We start from the raw sequence: 21,786 nt of genomic DNA, 5'->3' as shown, positions 1-21,786 counted from the left end.
GCGTGAGGAACTGATCCAGCCCTTGCCCTGCATCTTCTCAGTGGAGACTGATCATTTCGGCAATTCTTTAGGATTGAGACGTGGATTAAGGAGCTGTAGTTTGTTCATCATTCTCTTCTACCTTTGTTAGAGAATTTCTAGAAAAACTGTTATCCCAAAATAAGAAAATAGAGCCCAATAAGTCAGCATTTGTAAGAGATTAAAAAATAAGCTAATGCTCTCAATTTCAGATGAAAGAAGTAGAGTTCTGTTCCTGTTTACCTCATAGAACCTTGTCCCGTTCTTCATGGAGAGCCGTTAATAGTGTGAGGTATTAAAGGTGAAATAGTTCTTAGTTTGGGTACTTTGTAAAAAAAAAGGTGTCAAAAAGTGATAACGGGACAATGTGTGGAACTGAACTCTTGAAGGTTCTTTAATGAATCATTTTCGTGATCATTTCATTAACAGTGAGGTTAACGCGTTGTCAGTATCAGTTTAAAATAGCATTCACTTCTTCCTTGCTGTTATGGAAGAGATGTAACTACACGAACGGTTATTTTTAACATATGCTTCCTTATTCATTGATTTTCTAAACCTTGTTTTTTGTGTGTTTCTTGATTATCCTGAAAATGACTGTTACAGATCATTATTGCATGAAGACACAGAGTCCTTCCTGGCATTATTTATTGTGTAGACTCTTGGTAGTTCTTGTGATGGATGCCAGAGAGACTGTGAAAGATTTTTAAAAGATATTGTTTTTGCCCTTAAGACATTTATAATTAACATTTAGAAATTTATAGTTAATGTATAATCTCATGTTTAGTTTGTTGAGGCTAGACATTATCTAAAATAATGTTGCTAACATTAAGACAGCTTCAATGAAAACATTTTTATGCTTAATTTTAAATTAAATATTCTTGCTATATTTCCTTTGTTTAATATCAGAGTCATGTAATTTTAATGCATCAAGAAACTTGGTAATTTTCTAAACCAAGGAAAAGAGTAATGATAATTTGATTTTTTTTTTCTGATGTAAATAAATACTTTAGGAATTATAATTAGATATGTTTAAGGTAGGAAATGTAGTCCATCTGTTTTGAAAGCAATGAATATTCTAAGAAAGAATGTGCATCCCTTATTAAATCTACTAATAGCCTAACATACAGCCACAGAAATTTTTTGCCACCTTTTGTACTTTTGCTTTTTTCAAATTTCTGGGTTTTTAGATCTTCACAGCATCCTCCTACTATTTCTCATTGAGCGGACCCCAGGTCCTTTGCCTCCTCATAGCTGCTTGCTGATGCTATTCCAGCCCCTTTTTAAAGTAATGCCAACTTGCCCTGGCCGGTTGGCTCAGTGGTAGAGCGTCAGCCTGGCATGCAGGAGTCCCGGGTTCAATTCCCGGCCAGGGCACACAGGAGAAGCGCCCATCTTCTTCTCCACCCTGCCCCTTCTCCTTCCTCTGTCTCTCTTTTCTCCTCCCGCAGCCAAGGCTCCATTAGAGCAAAGTTGGCCCGGGTGCTGAGGATGGCTCTGTGGCCTCTGCCTCAGGTGCTAGAATGGCTCTGGTTGCAACAGAATAGTGCCCCAGATGGGCAGAGCAACGCCCCCTGGTGGGCATGCCAGGTGGATCCCGGTGGGGCGCATGCAGGAGTCTGTCTGACTGCCTCCCTGTTTCCAGCTTCAGAAAAATACAAAAATAAAATAAAATAAAAAATAATGCCAACTCAAACACCACCCTGTGAACTTTTTTTTAATAATCAAATATGCTCAAATGTCTATCTTAAAAATAAGTAGTAGAGTGAAAGTAGGTTTACAGTTGTGAGTATGCGAAACAGAGTTTATTCTTTGTATTATTCTTTATTTATTATTGTATTATTTTCCATACAAACAACTATAAACCTACCTTTGCCCTCCCATATAGTATTCTATTTCTCTCCTTTCTTTTTTCTTTTTAGCAAGGGATTTTTATACTACACCCATACTCAAAATTAACAAATAATGAATTTTGTCATACTGGCTTCACTTTTTTTTTAATCAAAGGGAGAAAAACTTACCAAATCGATCTCTCTCAACTTCTCCCCAAGCTTAGAAAATTACCTTTTAGTTTATGCTTAATGGGACACACATGTAAAATCAGACAAGGAAGTTAAGATTAAACCAAAGTTGAGACTTAACAAACGGAAGGTAAACATGGATTGCTAACAAATTTTGACTTGCTCCCTTCCATTCACATCTGTCCTGCCTTCTAGTTAGCCAACAATTGTCTACTCTCTGCTCTTCATGGACTAACCTCTGGGCTAGGTTCCTGAAACACAGAGGAAAAGAAGGCAAGTAGTCTGCCTTCAGGTGGTGCAAAGCCCAGTGCCAGGACCCAGGCAAGGAGACAGCTCGAGGCAGCTCTCTGGAGGTGTCCGCATGCTACTGAAACTCAGAGAGGATTGCCAGTGCTAGGGGCGTTGGGGGCAATGGTTTGTAAAAATGTGGTGTGCTGGAAAGCAAATCCAATTTAGGGCAGCACAGGAGAGTGAGGTTGTAATGGAGGGTGACTAGGAGGACAGAGGCACCACCAGTGAAGGGACAGGCCAGGCTCCCCAGTGGCCTTTGGTGGTACATGGACGTCTGCTGTATGTGGTTGGCATTAAGGAACCGGGGCAGGGTTTGAAATAGGGAATTACATCATCAAGTTTCCCTGGAAGATGAACTACCTGGAGGAAGGGGCATTTGATAAGCATAACCATGTATGTCATTTCTTCTACCCTTGCCCGGGAGACATGTTACAGTGCGGGTGATTACGAGACTCTTGCCCAGACAAGGCTTGTTACCACACTGTGCGTTTATAAGACATGTGACCCGTTGTGTGGATCCCATGCATGTCCTCTGAGCTATCCATTAGCCCAAGTGGAAGAGAATGGTTTTAAAACACACAAGATATTTTTTGTCTTAGCTGATAAACAGCAAAATGTATTAAATATAAAAGACTCTAAGTCTAAGTGAGGTTCTCTTCCTACTGTCTCTGAAAACCCACTAACTCCACAGTACCTGGTAAAACAATCTTCCCCCTAATAGGTATTTGTTCTGAGGTGTGCTTTATGCTTCTGCTCTGCATACTTAGAGTTGCAGTGAGCTGGGCGTTGGTCTGGTAACTTGCACATTGATAAACGGTGAGCTCCATGGGGGGCGATACCCTTCTCGCTTCCCACCCAGCACTATCCTGACACGTAGAAGGTGCCCTGGAGGCAGTGAGGGCAGGGCTGACTGTGCAGGTGTGGTCAGTGGGCTTCTCCTTCAAAAAAATACTTGTCTTCACTTAAAAATGTGCTTGAGAGTGGCACTATGTCAGACCTCTCCTCTAATGCTGGTAGCCTGAAAATGTTGTTTTCTAAGAAAATACCAAAGTTTAAATGTTTTAGAATGGAATATTGGGCGATAATCAGATAATTAACCAACTTCTGGGTTGTGCCTAATTCCGCAGGGCACTGTAAAAGGTGTAAGCAAAGGAGCTACTCTAGCCTGCGCCACAGGCCTTCTCAGGACCAAATCCCGAACCAGGCAGAAGAGTGCAAAGATAAGGGGCCACTGAGCAGCCTGCAGCTGGGCAGGGATATAAAATAGCTAGAAACAGTTCGCTCAGCTAACAGGCGTGATCACAGGAGTTCAGCAATTCTAAAGAGGAGAGAGTGGTCCAGCGATAGGGAAGGGCCGCCCCTCACCCACGGAGCTGTGACAGAGAGCTCGCGTCAGGTCAGTGGGGGGTGGGGGAGGAGGCCCACCCTGGTAGGAAACAAATCCTAGTTAAATGAAGGGGAGAGAAGGGTGAGCCACGTCTCCCATAGCTCATCCTGGCAGGTGCACGTGTCCCCAAGAGGTCACCAGCCGCAAGAGGGCAGCCAGCACGGGATTGGCTTAGGCCACCTTCCAGGAGGACATCACTTTCTGCAAGTGTCAAAATTTGGGAAGTAAGAGCCAAAAAAAAATTTGTTTTTGACACTGTTAGCTGAAGGGAAGTAAAAGGAAACCACAGTCTTGTTTGAACAAAACAAGCGGAGGAGTATTTCACTGAGAGGAATTACTGTAAATCTCACTGGAGTGAATATCCTGTTTAACTTGCCTCAAAGAGTAGTTGATTTTCAAGTAGAATGCCAAGTGGGAATTCTCCTGAGATAGTAGGGAACACATATCCCAATTGTAGAGGATGTGTTTTTGGGTTTGTTTTTTTAAGGGAAACTGACACATTTATCTCCATCTCTGTATGTTTTTTCTCATTCAGCGCAGTCTCTTTGAAAAGCATATGGTAGGAAAACTGTATCCCCCTTGCTCTTTGGAACACTGTCAGGAGATGGTGACGCCGCTCTCCTGTGGTGCCTCCTCCTACCCCAAGTTCCTGAACTTCGGGCTGACCAGTAGTGGGGCTGTTGCTCACAGGGCCTCAGGAGGCTGCTGAGGGGTTGGTGATGAAGAGCAACTGACAGTTAAAGGTTGCTGGGAGGGACCTTCCACAGATGTGTGTTCATCCCAGTGAGAAGGCTAAGCTGGAGTCTCAGTACTTGCCTTTCCTTAAGTCTGATGAGCCCTGAGCCTTGCCTCTAGGAAGTCAAGTTTTCAGTTAGAAAAACCAGGCATTTCTGGAGAGGTTACATTTGGGTAACTTTAGTTGTGAATAAGTTGATGTGGAAGGCAGGAAAAGCATTAACACTATTTGGCTGTTAGCCCAACGTCACCTGGTTTCTAAAAGCAGAGAAAAGGATCGTCTAGGTTTTAGACGAGAAACCAAGATGAACCCTATTCTGATGTCTTGTGGTGAGAATTTTTAGACAGAAGTTTCCCTGTGATGCGCAGTGAAGGAGGAGGGTACTTACTGTGCTCTGAAACAGAAGGAATGTTGATGGAGATGCTTTTCGGAAAATTCCTTTGGGGCATTTTTTAAGTTTTCCATACAGACTTGTTTTGTGCTGGTCTCGGCCTAGCAATAATCATCAGGAAATTCCAAAAAAATAGAAGTTTATTACTTACAAGACCTAGAAATAACGTAGCACTCCTGGGGCCGCCCAGTGAAGTCCACAATAGGGAGTGAGAGGTGGGGATGGGGTGAAGGAAGGCAGGCTTGCGCATGGGTCTGGGTTGTTTTTTTATTGGGGTCGGGAGTGGGGGCCTAGGGTTTTACAGGCTGGCTTGCTCTTGGTGAATTTAAAACATAAGAGTGGGAATTTAAGGTGCAGGAGAGAAAAGACAAGTATCCCAAATGGTCTATTATTGAAATCAACCAGGATCTCTAAAACAAAGGAGCTTCAGCTGAGAGAAGGCAGCCTGGCTCTCTGTCTAGTCCTGTGGCCGGCCCTGCGATTACTCCAGACGGCCCTCACAGAGGTGGGTGGCTGGGCCCTCAGCTGAGGGAAGGCAGCCTGGCTCTCTGTCTAGTCCTGTAGCCGGCCCTGCGAGTATTCCAGACGGCCCTCACAGAGGGGGTGGCTGGGCCCTCAGCTGAGGGAAGGCAGCCTGGCTCTCTGTCTAGTCCTGTGGCCGGCCCTGCGAGTACTCCAGACGGCCATCACAGAGGTGGGTGGCTGGGCCCTTGGAGCTGAAGTTAGACACCTGCATTTCAAAAGGAAGAGAGAGAGAAAAGGAGAAAACAGCTGTCAGGGCTTATGCTTCAGACTTCTGCAAACCCTCCCAGGCAGTACTGAATGAGACATGTGTTTGCCTTGATCATGACTTGCTTACATCCAAGTGTCTCTATCTTAGCATCTTCTTTTCCAGAATTCTAAGTGTTTTACTAGCTTTCTCGTTTTGTTTCCAAGATGTTTATTAGTCGTCTTCCCCCAACAACGGTTAATTTCTTAAAGAACTTACACTTTTTTTCTGACCCGTGCCCAAGCACCTTGTGTGTGCCACATTCTGTGTTGGGTGGGAAACCAGGGAGGCTTGGTACCAGCCCTCATGGAGCTCACAGTCTGCCAGGGAAAACACGATCTTAAGTCACTAGCCCCACCCTTGAGGTTACTTGGAGCCTGTCTTAAAGCAGTGCTGAAGTGGGATCGTCTATAAGTATTCGTTGAATTAATGATATTCCTGTAGTTTCACAACTTTATTGAAACTGATCAGGGTGTAGTTTTATCTTCTGGTTAAATAAAGTATCAAGAGATTTTCCATTGAAATTTTCTCTTCCCCTTGGATACTGAATCTGAGCTGGGTAACAGATGGTTCCTGTTACAATAGCTGAACTAAAATGATAGGAAACAGCCTGTAGAGAAAACAAATCAGGTTTCCATTGTGATTTAACATATTTAGTAATATAGATGCTTTGGGTGGGGAGGGTGGTAAACTGAATATCTATAAATACTATTATTTATGTAATTATCGGAATTGAATATTTCCTAGAATTTATACAGATATAAAGTAAGTTGTTTCCAGGAGTCACTGAAATAATGTGGGCTTTTTGATAGAATGTTATGTTTACCTTTTAAAAAGAAGATTTTTCCCATCTTTCTGACTTTGCTTGTTCTCATCACATTCGTTTTCTTAGTCCAATTCTTGTTTATACTATTTAAACCTTAGAAATAAGTGGTAACAAAATTCACCTGCACTTGTTTTTAAGTGTGGCTGTATTTAGCCATGGCAGTTGGTGTGCGTGCGGGCATACTTAGCTGTGGAGCCAGTGTTTAAGCAGGTTCTTGTCACCTGGAGGAGCGTCGGCCTTTCCCTTGGTGAAAGTCCCAGGAGGGGTGGCTTTCCTGCTCCAAGACGTCCTCCCAGGCACTGTGTGCTAGCCGTGCCCTCTCTGAAAAACGTGCCTGTGTTTGATGGTTTGTAAAAGGCACATCAGTTCTTTGACCAACAAAGGATATAAAACTAGTGAAGTGGAAGCAGTTAAAGCAAATGCTGAAAACAAAACCCCAGGGTGGTTTCGTCATGCTGTCAGTTTTGTCAGTCTCTGAACTGAGACCTGAGAAGTTCAGAGGGAGGGATCTTCACACGCCAGGGCCCAATCGCTGTCCAGCAGGATAGTAATTATCAGAAGAGGTCTTGCTTACTGAGCACCTGTTATGTGCCGGTCACTGTTCTAGGCCTTTCACGCATGTGTCTCTTATTCTCAAAACTGAGAAAACTGAGAGCTGAGGCATTAGTCCCTACCTAGGGTCACACAGTGAATCTGAGGCCACCTGAAGCCTGACTCCGTGGCTCAGGAGTGCCACTGACTGGGTCCCCACCTGCCATCGTGTTGGCCGGGATTGTTCTCTCGAACTTGAGTCAGATCGAAAACAGCTGCTGGTCTACACTATGTTTTTATTTTAAGGAATTGTAAGCTTATGGAATCTTGTCCATATTTTGCTTACCTGACCACAGGTCTGCAAGGGCCTTGAGTTTCTCTTTCTGCTATTTGATCACAGGAACTTGTGCGAAGCATACACAGAGACAGTAACAAATTGCACTAGGATTGGGCTAGCTGGGCCTCTTTGTACAGATAAATATTGAGGTGCACAATGGCAATTGTTAGTATCTTACCCAAGACAGCTGTAGATGCCTGCTCTATCCATTGCTGGGTTAGGTTCCAGCCCTTATCTTCTGCTCTGTGAACTGCTGCACCACCCAGAGAGGGGACAGCAGCAGAAAGCAAGGCTAGCTTTCAGGGTTATGGGGTTCTATCCAGACACTGCCCCCTGCAGACGGGGAGCAGTTAGAAAACACTGTCAGAACCACTCTTTCTTTACTTCTCATCTTTTCTGACTAATTATTATTCACATACCCAAGCCCAAACATGAATTTCATTTCTCCATGGATGTTTACAGCTCTGGACACTAGGGAAAACTTACAGATACCCTTTCTTAGTGTAATTATTCAGTGTTTGAAAAGAAAAAACTATGTTAACACTTCTGCTTCATAAGTTTCTTCATCTGGTTGAAGTACCAGCAATAAAATTTTGTAATCACACTTGTCTTCTCACCCTTAAAAAACTCAGAAAGCTCCAAAGCCAACTGTGGCTAACGGGACATGATTGCCAGCCTTTAGAACAAAGAGCCAGCACTACAAGCTTGTAACAACAAAGATTCTGTGAAAATGTTTGAAAAAGACCTGGCTCAGTTGTCAAAACCAGCGGCATTGCACGTGTGGTTGTATGTGAGAGAATGAACTCAGGAGAAGCGTCACCTGTGGAAAAAGCTTTTCTCCTCACATCATACGTCACCTACACGACCTGGGACACATCCCAGCCTTCCCAGACCTGAGGGCAGGTTCCGCAAGTCCTGGGCCTGTAGAGCACTCGGCTCTGTCGTGGTGGCCTGTGTGGCCAGCCTCTCATCAACATCTTCTGGATGGGCTGTAGACTAAATCATGATTTACCAAAATATACATAGACTTGTTCCTGCTAGCTAGGTACAAGAAGCAGCCTGCCAGTCCTTAACTATGCTTAAAGTACTAAGGTGACAGAGATAATAATGTAGGGTTTGCCACCTGGTTCACCACTGTTAAGAATGGCCATACTGCTGTGCCTGGGATGTTTGCGGATAACAGAATGAGGGCAGGTAGAGCTGCCTCCCTCCTCACTGGGCTACATTGATTCCACTAAAGATAATATACTGCTCACAAAAATTAGGGGAGATTTCAAAATGAATATGAAGTGATAAAAAGAAGCATTGGATCATTTTTATTAAACAGGAACATCAGAAGAGCAAACAAGTTTGATTATGCAAATGAGATACAAAGCCAACTTTTATTTTATTGGTGAAAATGCTCTATACAGAGGCTGAAAGTACTGGAGCATCTGCACGTTCCCTGATCTCCTAATTTTTGTGAGCAGTGTAGTTCTTTGTCCTGGCCAGATAGCTGGTTGGTTAGAGTGTCATCTCCAAGCATAGAGGTTGCCTGTTCCATCCGTGGTCTGGGCACATACAGGAACAGATTGATGTTCCTGTCTTTCTTTCTCTCACTAAAATCAATCAATAAATTTTTTTTTTAAAGATAGTGATCTTTAACTGAACTAATTATAATAAACAGAATACAGGTTATTTCAATTCAGGAGTAGAAATAAATTAGTAAGATTACCTAGATCAGGCCCTGGCCTGTTGGCTCAGTGGTAGAGCATCGGCCTGGCATGTAGAAGTCCCAGGCACATGGGAGAAGCACCCATCTGCTTCTCCACCCTTCCCCCTCTCCTTCCTCTCTGTCTCTCTCTTCCCCTCCCGCAGCCAAGGCTCCACTGGAGCAAAGTTGGCCCGGGCGCTGAGGATGGCTCCACAGCCTCTGCCTCAGGCTCTAGAATGGCTCCAGCCACAATAGAGCAACACCCCAGATGGACAGAGCATTGGCCCCTGGTGGGCATGCCGGGTGGATCCCAGTTGGGCACATGCAGGATTCTGTTTGCCTCTCCACTTCTCACTTCAGAAAAATACAAAAACAAAAAAAGATTATCTAGCTTAGTGAGATGGTTTCTTCCCCATGATATGCATTCAACACAAGTCCTGTTCAGGGTAGAGAAAGCAAGGTGAGTAATACTCAGTTGAGATGGCCCCAAGGAAAGGGGAAAGTGTGGATTCAGAGAATTGAATGGCAAAATGATGTTTCATGTCTGGTAGAAGCCTAAAATAGATTTTCAAACAGATAACTTGTGAACGTTAAAGAGAGTGTTGTGGTCTGAAGGCACCAAACTGATTCTGTTGACACAGGATGTCACTAAGACATTTGACAATATCTCACCTTAAGAGATATGTTGGTGATATGTGCAATGGATAATAATGCAAATTGGGTTTGAAACTGATTAAAAATCTCTAACAGAATGTTGATTAGCCACTAAACTAGAAAAGGAGGTCTCTGGTGAGTTCTGGGCTCTTTGATCATGCCTGCCTGACATTTTTATCAGTAATAACTTGAATGACATTGTAGAGGTTTGCTAGAATTTGGGGATGGTCCAAGCTTAAGGGGGCTGATTAACATAGCAGACAACAGAATTTACACTGAAAATACTTTTGGTTGGCTACTAAATGATTAGAGAAAATTTAACAGTGCCATGTACAGTCCTAACCCTGAAAGATCAACTGGAAACTCACCAGGCAGGCTTTGAGAAGCCTGGCTTGAGAGCATTTTGTGTGAAAATACCTGGGGGTGTCTAGCAGGCCCCCACTTAACTGGCCACCACTGTATGATGTACGTACATACAAAAGGACATGTACACACAAATACACACACATAATGCTGCTACAGCATTCCTCTATGGTAACGTCTAGCTGCCCTTTACCCTGGTCAGATCATGCCAGTGGTACTGTACTCCATCTTGGGTACCGATTCTGAGATGGCATAAGTGGGCACTGGAAGGTGAGGGGCTGGGCGGGAAGGTGCCAGATGTTGAAACACAGGAATGAACAGGAGCAGCCAGGGCTCTTCTCAGAAGGCTGGCAGGACAGTGAGAGGGAGAAGCAGGCAACCCTACAAATACAGGTGAAAGTCACAGCATGAGGACAGGACAGACATGGGAAAGGGCCAAGCACCCGGGATCCCCTGGATGAAGAGGAGTTAACCAGGCCAAGGGCAAAGGAAGAGCGTTCCAGCAGAGGAAAGAGCAGCAGGTGGGGGGCAGCGCCATGGGGCCGGGCTCAGACCAGGAGTGGGATGCCGGCCTAGAGAGGTGAAGGGTTGCAGGGTTTGGGGGAGCAGGAGGCGGCCTTCAGACCCTGAAAGTGCTTCCTGCAGAGATGGGAACAGGGACAGGGTAGTCTTCTCTTACTTCAAAGGCAACATTAGGATTTTTGCCGTCCCCTGGAGGACTTGGGAGCCGCAGATTCTGCTCCGTTTGAGGAAGAACTCTGCCTCTTGGCCATGACTGAAGGCTGTTCATGATGTTCTTGAAAAAGCGGTTCTTTCCTTGAAAGGGGAATGAAACTGGAAGATTCCTGCCCTCTGTTCTGTCCATACTGTCCACCAACCTGGGGAGCTGAGCTGGAAATTGCCCACAGGCACTGACCTTTCCTTTAGAAAACAGCTGTCGGGTTTCTGACCACAGCCCACTGCATGCCTGCGTGTGAATAAAGAGAACTGAAATGAACTTTTATGGAAGGAAGACCCTCACTCTATGCAACTTTTAACCCTAGACTTAACCCACTAACTGTTCATGACTCACGAATGAGTGGTCACAGCTTCAATCTGAAAAACACTGGCTAGAACCCCAGCTTCTGAGAAGTGTCCCTGCCTGCCCTGTGGGGTGGGTTACCCTTTCTGTAATGCTTCATGAGGAACAAGGGTCTGGGGGCCTGGGCGGTCCCCAGGAAGTTACCCCCATCTCTTCCCCTGCCAGCTGTCCACGGTGCTCTGCACCTGCTTCCTCTCCTGCGTCATTTGGGGCCTCCCACGCCCTGCTCCCTTCTCCGGCCACCCCAAGCTCACACACACACACACCTTGCTGCCCCTAAGCAGGGAAGGAGGCAGTATCAGGCGTTCTCTTTCCACTGGGGCACTCAGCACATTGTTTTCTACAGGAAAGAAGGTTAGCAAGGGTGATAAAGTCCTCAGTCAGTCCACAGTGGCCTCTTTAACCAGCATATTGTTGGAAATCTCCACATTTGTATAGTACCATATTTCACTATGTATTATTGCAAATGTATATTGTAATATAAGTACAAAAAAATAGATGCTTATGACTCATCCAGGGTCGTACATATTTTTTTTCATACATTTTAAAACGGGAAAATAGGTTACAAGTAAACTTTAGTATCTGTGCCAATTTTGACATTGGAGACTGCCTATATATAAAAGTACAGGAAACCTCTGTGTTCACAGATTCAGGATTTGTGGTCAAGAAAATGCAAGCCTCGTCTTCCCTACCCTTGTGGCTTTAGCTACCTCCTCCTCGTGGTTCTGCCCCTAGCGTCACCCCTCCCCTTCACACACAGCTGCTGCTGCCTACAGAGCCCCGGGGCAAGTGTTGTGGCTAATGTGAAATGCTGAAGAGGTATGGGCAGCCATAGGACTTTCTCTGGCTGTGTGTGTGTGATGCCAAAAATGTAAAGGCATTTTTATGGTCAGTGTCTGCCACCATCAGGGATAAGTCTTCAGGTAAACAGTTGTTCAAACACATGAGGAAATGCAACCTGATATGTTAGTCCTCAGGAATCACGTCTGGCACTGAAGGAGTGTGGAGAGGCAGGTGAGCGTGGGCTGCGTGCACAGACCTGCTTTCCAGCCCTATGAGCTCAGCCACCCCCTGCTCATTCTGGCAGGTCTCGTGGCCCTGGCACCCCATTCCTCATCTCTAAAAGGAGGATTAAATGAGATAATACATATCTGTTGGCTATATTTAATTAGAACTTTAAAATGTTGTACCTGTTATTTTTGAACATATGATTTCACACTGAAATGAAAATTAGGGGTTTTTTTTTGCAGGGGTGCAGGGGCTTCAGCCTGTCTTTCACATGAGGAACATTTGGGGGCTGGTGGACCAGTGGCAGTGTCATCAGCCTCACCGGGTTTCTGGTTTTGTTTCTGTTCAGGTTGCCCGGCTCATGGAGATGGGATTTTCCAGAGGTGATGCTTTGGAAGCACTGAGAGCTTCAAATAATGACCTGAATGTGGCAACCAACTTCCTGCTGCAGCACTGACAGTCCCCACAGACAACACTGGGACGAGCCAAGCCGCTGACCACAGCGAGTGCTGTCCCTGCTACCACATCAGCCCGGGACCCTGTGCACTCTGGCTGACATTCTCGTGTCCTCTTGGGCAAAGGGTGGATCCCACTGTTTTCTCCCTCAATTCCAAGAACGTTACTGTTAGAGCATCAAAAATAAGTTTTGATACTCTTAAGATAAGTTTGCCATTAAATTAGCATGTATTTTCTATCTTTATTTTTTTTATTGGATGTTTTCCTTAGTTTGGAGAATTATCACTCATTATTAATGTGTTTTAAATGCATTAAAATTACAGCTATCTGCAAGCCGTTGAATGGCACTCCAGATGGGAAATTACTGCTATTTTAATATTTTTTTGTAGTTGTTAAAATGCGTTGTCCTACATTATATCTGATTATAAATGCCATAAAAGGAGAGAGGGAAATGTTATTCAGAACGGACATGTCAAATTATCCTTTGTGGACTTACTTCATTGCTATTTTTTTTCCCTCAAATTTGCTTTCAAACCTCAGTGGCTATTCATTGGCCACTCTTCCGAGGAGGTGAGCAGCACCTACCTGCTGCTCATAGCATTGGCCAGGCCTAGGTGATGAGGGAGAAATAGAACTAAATCCTACTCCACATCGTTCCAGCCCATTCCTGTCCAGGGGATTTTTCCCAACTCCTCCCCACTTCCATTAAAATATAATGATAATTACTGAGTCTGGGTTCTGGACTACTCAATGAAACTTATATGGAATTAACTTTGCTTAGAATATCCAGTTACCCACTCTGGTTAGGGATGAAAATGGGACAAAGAGGAAACAAAAAACAGTGGGCAGGCTGGAGCAATACCGGGCTGGTTCAGGGGTTGACTGGGATCTGGGCGTAAGGCAGAATAGAATGCAGAGAATGCCATTACGGAGAGAGGTGGGGAAGGATGGAAGTGGCTGAGCCTGAAAAGATCTAAAGCAAAGTGACTTCTTAAGATTTAAGGAAATCGTACAGTGATTGTGATCTGCTAGATGAGCAGAAGTGTATCAAATTGATGTAAATTTGGACATGTATGATACTTATAATAAAGTTTTTAATGTACATTACTTTTGGTATTTTTTATTAGACTTACCTAAATAAAACTTTGTTCTAGGCTATACTATTTACCATATAGCATCTCTAAAAAAATTACCAGACTTCTCATCTTTTTTCAGAATATTCAGGTGTTGTTTTTTTAAGTGTCAGAAGCCCCTTTGGTCCTGCAAATAAGACTGGACCCTGAGGCCCAGTCTTAGGTTTGTCAGGGCCATCAGCTGCTTAGAATGGGGTTGATATGACTTTCTAGGAGCCCTGTTATTCCCCAAGCACAGGCTGTATGGACAGTCGACAGGAGTGGGGATGTCCTCAACTGCATTCACTGACCAAGGGTACACATACAAGACCACCTGAGAGTGTGCTGACAGTGTATTCATGGATGACCCCTGAGGCAAATCTAAATCCACCCTTTGCACTTCCTATGCAAAAGGTCTCAGGAAAGAATAACTGTACCCCAGTATACACTCTCCTAGGTTCTTTCTCATCTTCAAACAGCACCTGACAAAATAAAGCCAAACCAGTGTTAAAATTCTCACTAACTTGAGACTTTTTATTGCTTCTCTCCCAGAGAGTAAGGAACAAAGAGCCCCACTGTAGGAATCACAATGTGAGGCCTAAACTAAAAAGTATTGTTTTCTGGATCAGATCCAAGATGGCAGCAGAGTAGGTGGAAGCTACACTCAGATCCTCCCAGGACCAAACTGGAATTACAGATAAATTATAAAACAATCATCCTGAATAACCAACTGAAGACTAGCTGAAGAGAAGTCTTATAATCTAGGATTTACAGAAGAAGCCACATTGAGACTGCTCCAGACAGGTTCTCAAGGTCCAGTCACAGATAGCACCTTACATTGGCCTGCACCAGAATCTCTCCAAAGAGGTCCTGAACCAACCAGTGGCCAGCTTCAGACAGTATCAGACAGGATCCAGTAAGCTTAACAAGCAGCATGTCTAAAGCCTAGAGCTCAGCAGTCAAATCCTGCTGAGGCGAATTGTGCTTCATGTGTCAGCACCTGCACAGCAACTTACACTCTGTGATTGGGGTTGAGCCTCACAGTCAGCCAGCCTGAGGGTTGATCCCATGCATAAATAGGCCAATAATAATCAAGACTAAACAACAGGAGGGTCCATATAACCCACACAAGGGACATTCCTGGAACTCCCAGCTCAGCTAATCAAAGATACTACACCACTGGAACCCACAGGACACCTACTACATAAGGCCACCTCATGAAAATTAGAAGTCATAGCAGAACTATCTAATACATAGAAACAAAAAGGTAGTCAAAATGGATAGACAAAGAAATGGGCCCCAAATGAAAGGACAGGAGAAATTGCTAGAAAAAGCTAAATGAAAGGGAAGCAAGCAATTTATCGAATATAGAGTTCAAAGTAATGGTTATAAGGGTGATCAACAGCATAAAAAAGGACATAAGAACCATAGAAAAAGACCACTCAAATGAAAATTACAGTATCTGAAATGAAGAATATACTAGAAGGAATAAACAGTAGCTTAAATAAAGCAGAGGATAAATCAGTGATTTGGAAGAAAAGGTAGGAAAAAAACCAATCAGAACAGCAAAAAGAATATTTTTTAAAATGGGGATAGCTTAAGGGACCTTTGGGACAACATGAAACATAATATCTGTATAATAGGGGTACCAGAAGGAAACGAGAGAGAGCAAGGGATCAGGAACCTGTCTAAAGAAATAATGAACAAAAACTTCTCTAACCTGGTGAACAAGAAAGACACACAAGTCCAGAAAGCACAGAGTCCCAAACAAGATACACCCAAAATAGCACACATCAAAACCCATAGTTAAAATGGCAAAGGTTAAAGAGAGAGAATCTTTAAAAAAAAATTTTTTTTAATTTATTGATTTTAGAAAGAGGAAGGGAGAAAGAGAGAAATATTGATTTGTTATTTTATTTGTATATTCATTGGTTGATTCTTGTATGTTCCCTGACCAGAGATTGAACCCACAACCTTGATGTATCTAAGCAACACTCTAGCCACTGAGCTACCAGCCAGGGACCAAAGAGAGAATCTTAAAAGCTGCAAGAGAAAGACAATTAGTTATGTACAAGGGAGCTCCCATAAGACTGTCAGCTGATTTCTCAACAGAAACATTTCAGACCAGAAGGAACTGGCATGAAATATTCAAAGTGATGGAAAGCAAGGATCTATAACCAAGACTACTTTACACAGCAAGGCTATCATTTAAAATTGAGGGAGGAATAAAGAGCTTCTTCAACAAGAAAAAGCTAAAGGAGTTTGTTATCACCAAATAAGTATTACAAGAAATATTAAAGGGCCTGCTAGAAGGAGAAGAAAAAAGAGGAACATAGTTAAAAGAATAAAATGGCAATAAATATATACCTATCATTAATCAATTTAAATGTAAATTGCTTAAATGCTCCAATCAAAAGACACAGAATGGGTAAGAAAACAAAACCTATATATATGCTATCTATAAGAGGCCCACCTCAAAATGAAAGATACACACAAAGTAAAAGGATGGGAAAAATGATATTTCATTCAAATGGAAGTAAAAAAAAAAAAAGCTGATGTAACAATACATAATATCTGACAAAATAGCCTTTAAAACAAAGGCTATATAGTAAGAGACAACAAAGGACACTACATAATGATAAAAGGAACAATCCAGCAAAAGGATATAACCCTTGTAAAGATTTATGCACCTGGCCCTGGCCGGTTGGCTCAGCGGTAGAGCATCAGCCTGGTGTGCAGGGGACCCGGGTTCGATTCCCGGCCAGGGCACATAGGAGAAGTGCCCATTTGCTCCTCCACCCCCCCTCCTTCCTCTCTGTCTCTCTCTTCCCCTCCCGCAGCCAAGGCTCCATTGGAGCAAGGATGACCCGGGCGCTGGGGATGGCTCCTTGGCCTCTGCCCCAGGCACTAGAGTGGCTCTGGTCGCGGCAGAGCGACGCCCCGGAGGGGCAGAGCATCGCCCCCTGGTGGGCAGAGCGTTGCCCCTGGTGGGCGTGCCGGGTGGATCCCGGTCGGGCGCATGCGGGAGTCTGTCTGGCTGTCTCTCCCCGTTTCCAGCTTCAGAAAAAGACAGAAAAAAAAAAAAGATTTATGCACCCAACATAGGAGACCTAAATATGTAAAGCAAATCTTGATAGACATAAAGAGAGAGAGAGATCGACAGTAATACAGTCATAGTAGGGGATTTTCATACCCAATTGACGTCAATGGATAGATCTTCCAGACAGAAAATCAACAAGAAAATGGTAGCCTTAAATGACACACTAGATCAGATGGATTTATTTGATATCTTCAGAGCATTTTACCCAAAGCAGCAGAATATACATTCAAGTGCACAGGGTACATTTTCTAGGATAGATCACATCTTAGAACACAAAACAAGTCTCAATAAATTTAAGAAGACTGAAATCATATTCAGCATCTTCTCTGACCATAATGGTATGAAATTAAAAATCAAAAGAAAACTGAAAAACACTGAAAGACATGGAAGCAAAATAACATGTTACTAAACAATGAATGGGTTAAAATGAGATCAAAGAAGAAATCAAAAGATACCTTGAAACAAATTAATATGAGAACACAACTCAGAATCTATAGAACACAGTGAAAGCATTTCTAAGAGGGAAATTCATAGCATTACATGCCTATCTCAAGAAATAAGAAAAATCTCAAACAATCTAACTTTACACTTAAAAGAACTTGAAAAAGAACAACAAACCAAGTCCAAAGTGAGTAAAGAAATAATAAAGGTCACAGCAGAAATAGAGTTTAAAAAATGACAAGAGATCAAGAGCTGGTCCTTGGAAAAGATAAACAAGATTGACAAACCTTTAAACAGATTCATCAAGAAAAATGAGAGAGATGACCCAAATAAATAAAAACATAAATGAAATAGAATTAAAAGCTGACACCAAAGAAATACAAAGGGTTGTAAGAAAATATTACAAAGAACTAAATGCCAAAAAATTGAACAGTCTGGACAAAATGGATAAATTCCTAGTAACACAATCTTCTGAAACTGATTGAGGAAGATAGAGAATCCAGATAGACAGCTTACAGCTAGCGAATTTGAAGCAATAATCAAAAACTTCAAATAAAAAAAATATTTTTTTTTAAAAAGACTCCCAACAGCCTGACTGGTGGTGGCACAGTGGATAGAGCATTGACCTGGGACACTGAGGTCCCAGGCTTGAAACCCCAAGGTTACCAGCTTGAACGTGGGCTCATCTGGCTTCAGCAACCTTGCCAGCTTGAGCGAGGGCTTGCTGGCTTGAGCCCAGAGTCACTGGCTTGAACAAGGGCTCACTGACTTGGCTTGAGCCCCCCCCCATCAAGGCATGTATGAGAAGCAATTGATGAACAACTAAAGTGATGTAACTATGAGTTGATGCTTCTCATCTTTCTCCCTTCCTATCTGTCTTTCTCCCCCTCTGTCTCTCTCTCTCTCTCTCTCTCTCTCAATCACAAAACAAAACAAAACAAAAAAATTGATCCAGATGGCTTCACAGGTGAATTTTACCAAACATTCAAAGAAGAACTAACACCAATTGTTCTCAGATTATTACAAAAAATTTAAGAAGATGAAAGACTCTCAAGCTATTTTATGAGGCCAGCATTATCCTAATTTCAAAACCAGATGAAGACACTACAAAGAAAATTACAAGCCAATATCCCTGATGAACATAGATGCTAAAATCCTCAACAAAATATTAGCAAACCAGAGACTTGAAGATGGCAGCAGAGTAGGCAGACGCACAGACTCCCAGCTCACACCACTGAACTGGATTATAAACTAATTTATGAACAATCAGCATGAAATACCAAATCTGGACTACAAGAACAGCTCTCAAAAACCAAGGAGCAAAGAAGCCACAACAAACCTGGTAGGGAGCGTCTGAATCTCCCCTGCTTACAGGAACAGAGGGAGGGTGAGGCTGAGAGCCCAGAAGGGATCTCACTCTAAGGAAAAGAGCAGTAAATACTGCTCACAGCCACTTGCCTGGCGACCAGGGAACAATGGGTGTTGAAAGGGCAAGCTTCTCTTCCAAAAAGAAAGGGGAGAGAGAGAGACAGACAGTGAGGGGGAGAAGAATGAAGGTGACGACCTGAAAAGCTGACTCATTCAGTGCTGGAGGCGGCCATAGCTGGGGGAGGGGCTGATCCTTCCACAAAAGAGAGTACAAAGTACTTCCAGGTCACAGATCTCCAGACATCTCTCCAGCTCCAATCAGCGCAACAAGACACAGCTGAAAACAAGAAGTGGGGAGGAGGGGCAGTAACTCAGGTCTCCATGGAGATCTGAGATACACCTCCCCCTACTGAAGCTGAGAAAGCAACCCGCCCCCAGAGAGATTAACTGGCAGAGCTCAAGTTACACCCACAACATTCCTGGATACAATATCAAATGAACCCCCTGCTGAGATCAGCAAACAAGACAATCACCTGTTAAGAAAACAAACAAATCAAGACTTCAAAGCGGGCCAAATCCGAAAGTGGATTACAAATAGCTGATGCCAACCCAAGAAGACCTAGAAATAACACAATTGAAAACTGGAGGCAGACAACACCAAGCCTAGACTCAACCAGCTCTACAAATAAAACACCCAAATACATAGATATGAGAAGACAGAGAAGTGCAATCCAAATGAAACCACAAGAGAAACACCCAGGAAATGAACTGAGTGATATGGAAATAACCAAACTTCCGGATGTGGAGTTCAAAATAATGATTGTAAGGATGCTTAGGGATCTTAGAACAACAATGGATGGTCATTATGAACACCTAAATAAATAGCAAGTATAAAAAAGGATATTTAAATATTAAAAAAGAATCAGTCATAGATGACAAATACAATATCAGAAATGAAGACCACAATGGAAGGAATTAAAAACAGGATGGATAGAGCTGAGGATAGAATCAGCGAGTTGGAGGACAACTGGAATGAAGGCATAAAAGCAGAGAAAAAAAAAAAAAAGAGACTCAAAAAGTCTGAGGAAACTCTTAGAGAGCTCTGTGACAACATAAAGAGAAATAACATCCGCATTATAGGGATTCCTGAAGAAGAAGAGAAAGAACAAGGGATAGAGACTTTGTTCAATCATATCATAGCTGAAAACTTCCCTGAATTAATGCAGGAGAAACTCTCACAAGTTCAAGAAGCACAGAAAACTCCATTAAAGAGAAAACCAAAGAAACCTACACCAAGACACATCATAATTAAAATACCAAAGCTAAGTGATAAAGAGAAAATATTAAAAGCTGCGAGAAAAAAAAGGCTATCACCTACAAAGTAACCCCCATAAGGATGACATCAGACTTCTCAACAGAAACACCTGAGGCCAGAAGGGAATGGCAAGAAATATTCAAAGTAATGCAAAACAAGAAACCTACAACCAAGACTACTTTATCCAGCAAGGCTATCATTTAAAATTGAAGGAGAAATAAAAAGCTTTTCAGACAAAAAAAAAACTCAAGGAATTCATTACAACCAAATCAATGCTACAGGAAATGTTAAGGGGCATGGTTTAAACAGATCAAAGTGGGAAAAGAATATAGCAAAAGAGGAATACAGCTTTAAAGAATAAAATGGAAACAAACAACTACATATCAATAATAACCTTAAATGTAAATGAATTAAATGATCCAATCAAAAGACATAGGGTAGCTGCATGGATAAGAAAACAGGACCCATACATATGCTGTCTACAAGAGACACACCATAAAACAAAAGATGCACATAGACTGAAGGTAAGAGAATGGAAAAAAAAACATTTTATGCAAATGGAAATGAAAAAAAAGCTGGGGTAGCAATACACATATCAGACAAAATGGACTTTAAAACAAAGAATATAGTAAGAGATAAAGAAAGCCACTACATAATAATAAAGGGAGCAATCCAACAGGAAGATATAACTATTATAAATATCTATGCACCTAATATAGGAGCACCTAAATATATAAAGCAGACTTTGATGGATTTAAAGGATGAGATCAACAGCAATACTATAATAGTAGGGGATTTTAATACCCCACTAACATTACTAGGTAGATCCTCAAGAAAGAAAATTAACAAAGAAACAGCAAACTTAAAGGACACACTAGATCAACTGGATTTAATAGATATCTTCAGAACCTTTCACCCTAAAGCAGCAGAATATACATTCTTTTCAAGTGCTCATGGTACATTCTCTAGGATAGACCATATGTTAGGGCACAAAAATGGTCTCAACAAATTTAAGAAGATTGAAATCATATCAAGCACTTTCTCCGATCACAACGGCATGAAACTAGAAATGAATCACAGCAGAAAAGCTCAAAAATTCTCAAACACATGGAAACTAAATAGCAGGTTGTTAAATAACGAATGGATTAAGAATAAGATCAAAGAAGAAATAAAAAAAATTCCTAGAAACGAATGATAATGAGCATACAACAACTCAAAATTTATGGGACACAGCAAAAGCAGTCCTGAGAGGGAAGTTCATAGCACTACAGGCACACTTTAAGAAACTAGAAAAAGCTCAAATAAAGAACTTAATCCTGCGTCAAAAAGAACTAGATAAAGAACAGCAAGTAAAGCCCAAATGTAGTAGAAGGAAGGAAATAATAAAGATCAGAGCAGAAATAAATGACATAGAGGCTAAAGAAACAATACAGAGGATCAATGAAACTAGGAGCTGGTTCTTTGAAAAGGTAAACAAGATCGATGAACCTTTAACTAGACTCACCAAGAAAAAAAGAGAAAGGACTCAAATAAATAAAATTAGAAATGAGAGTGGAGAAATAACAACTGACACAGCAGAAATACAAAATATTGTAAGAAAATACCATGAAGAACTGTATGCCAAAAAACTAGACAACCTAGATGAAATGGACAAATTTCTTGAAACATACAATCTTCCAAAAATCAATCTGGAAGAATCAGAAAACCTAAACAGACCGATTACACCAAATGAGATCAAAACAGTTATCAAAAAACTCCCAACAAAGAAAAGTCCTGGGCCAGATGGCTTCACAACTGAATTCTACCAAATATTCAAAGAACTAACTCCTATCCTTCTCAAGCTATTTTTAAAAATTCAAGAGGAAGGAAGACTTCCAAGCTCCTTTTATGA

At 42.3% G+C, this 21,786-nt stretch overlaps 1 protein-coding gene across 1 annotated transcript in view; it reads left to right on the top strand.

Annotated features, from left to right (window-relative positions):
* UBAC2 (UBA domain containing 2) overlaps positions 1-13,666 on the top strand; it is a 242,298-nt gene extending 228,632 nt beyond the window's left edge. The window contains exon 9 of the mRNA XM_066380618.1: positions 12,453-13,666. Coding sequence (XP_066236715.1) covers positions 12,453-12,560 — 108 coding nt within the window. The 3' untranslated portion in view covers positions 12,561-13,666. The remainder of the gene's footprint in view (positions 1-12,452) is intronic.
* Positions 13,667-21,786: the final 8,120 nt, after the last annotated feature.

The sequence above is a fragment of the Saccopteryx leptura genome, chromosome 4, assembly GCF_036850995.1.
Source record: "Saccopteryx leptura isolate mSacLep1 chromosome 4, mSacLep1_pri_phased_curated, whole genome shotgun sequence".
In the NCBI taxonomy this organism is placed as follows: Eukaryota; Metazoa; Chordata; class Mammalia; order Chiroptera; family Emballonuridae; genus Saccopteryx; species Saccopteryx leptura.
This window is presented reverse-complemented; position numbering and strand designations above follow the sequence as displayed.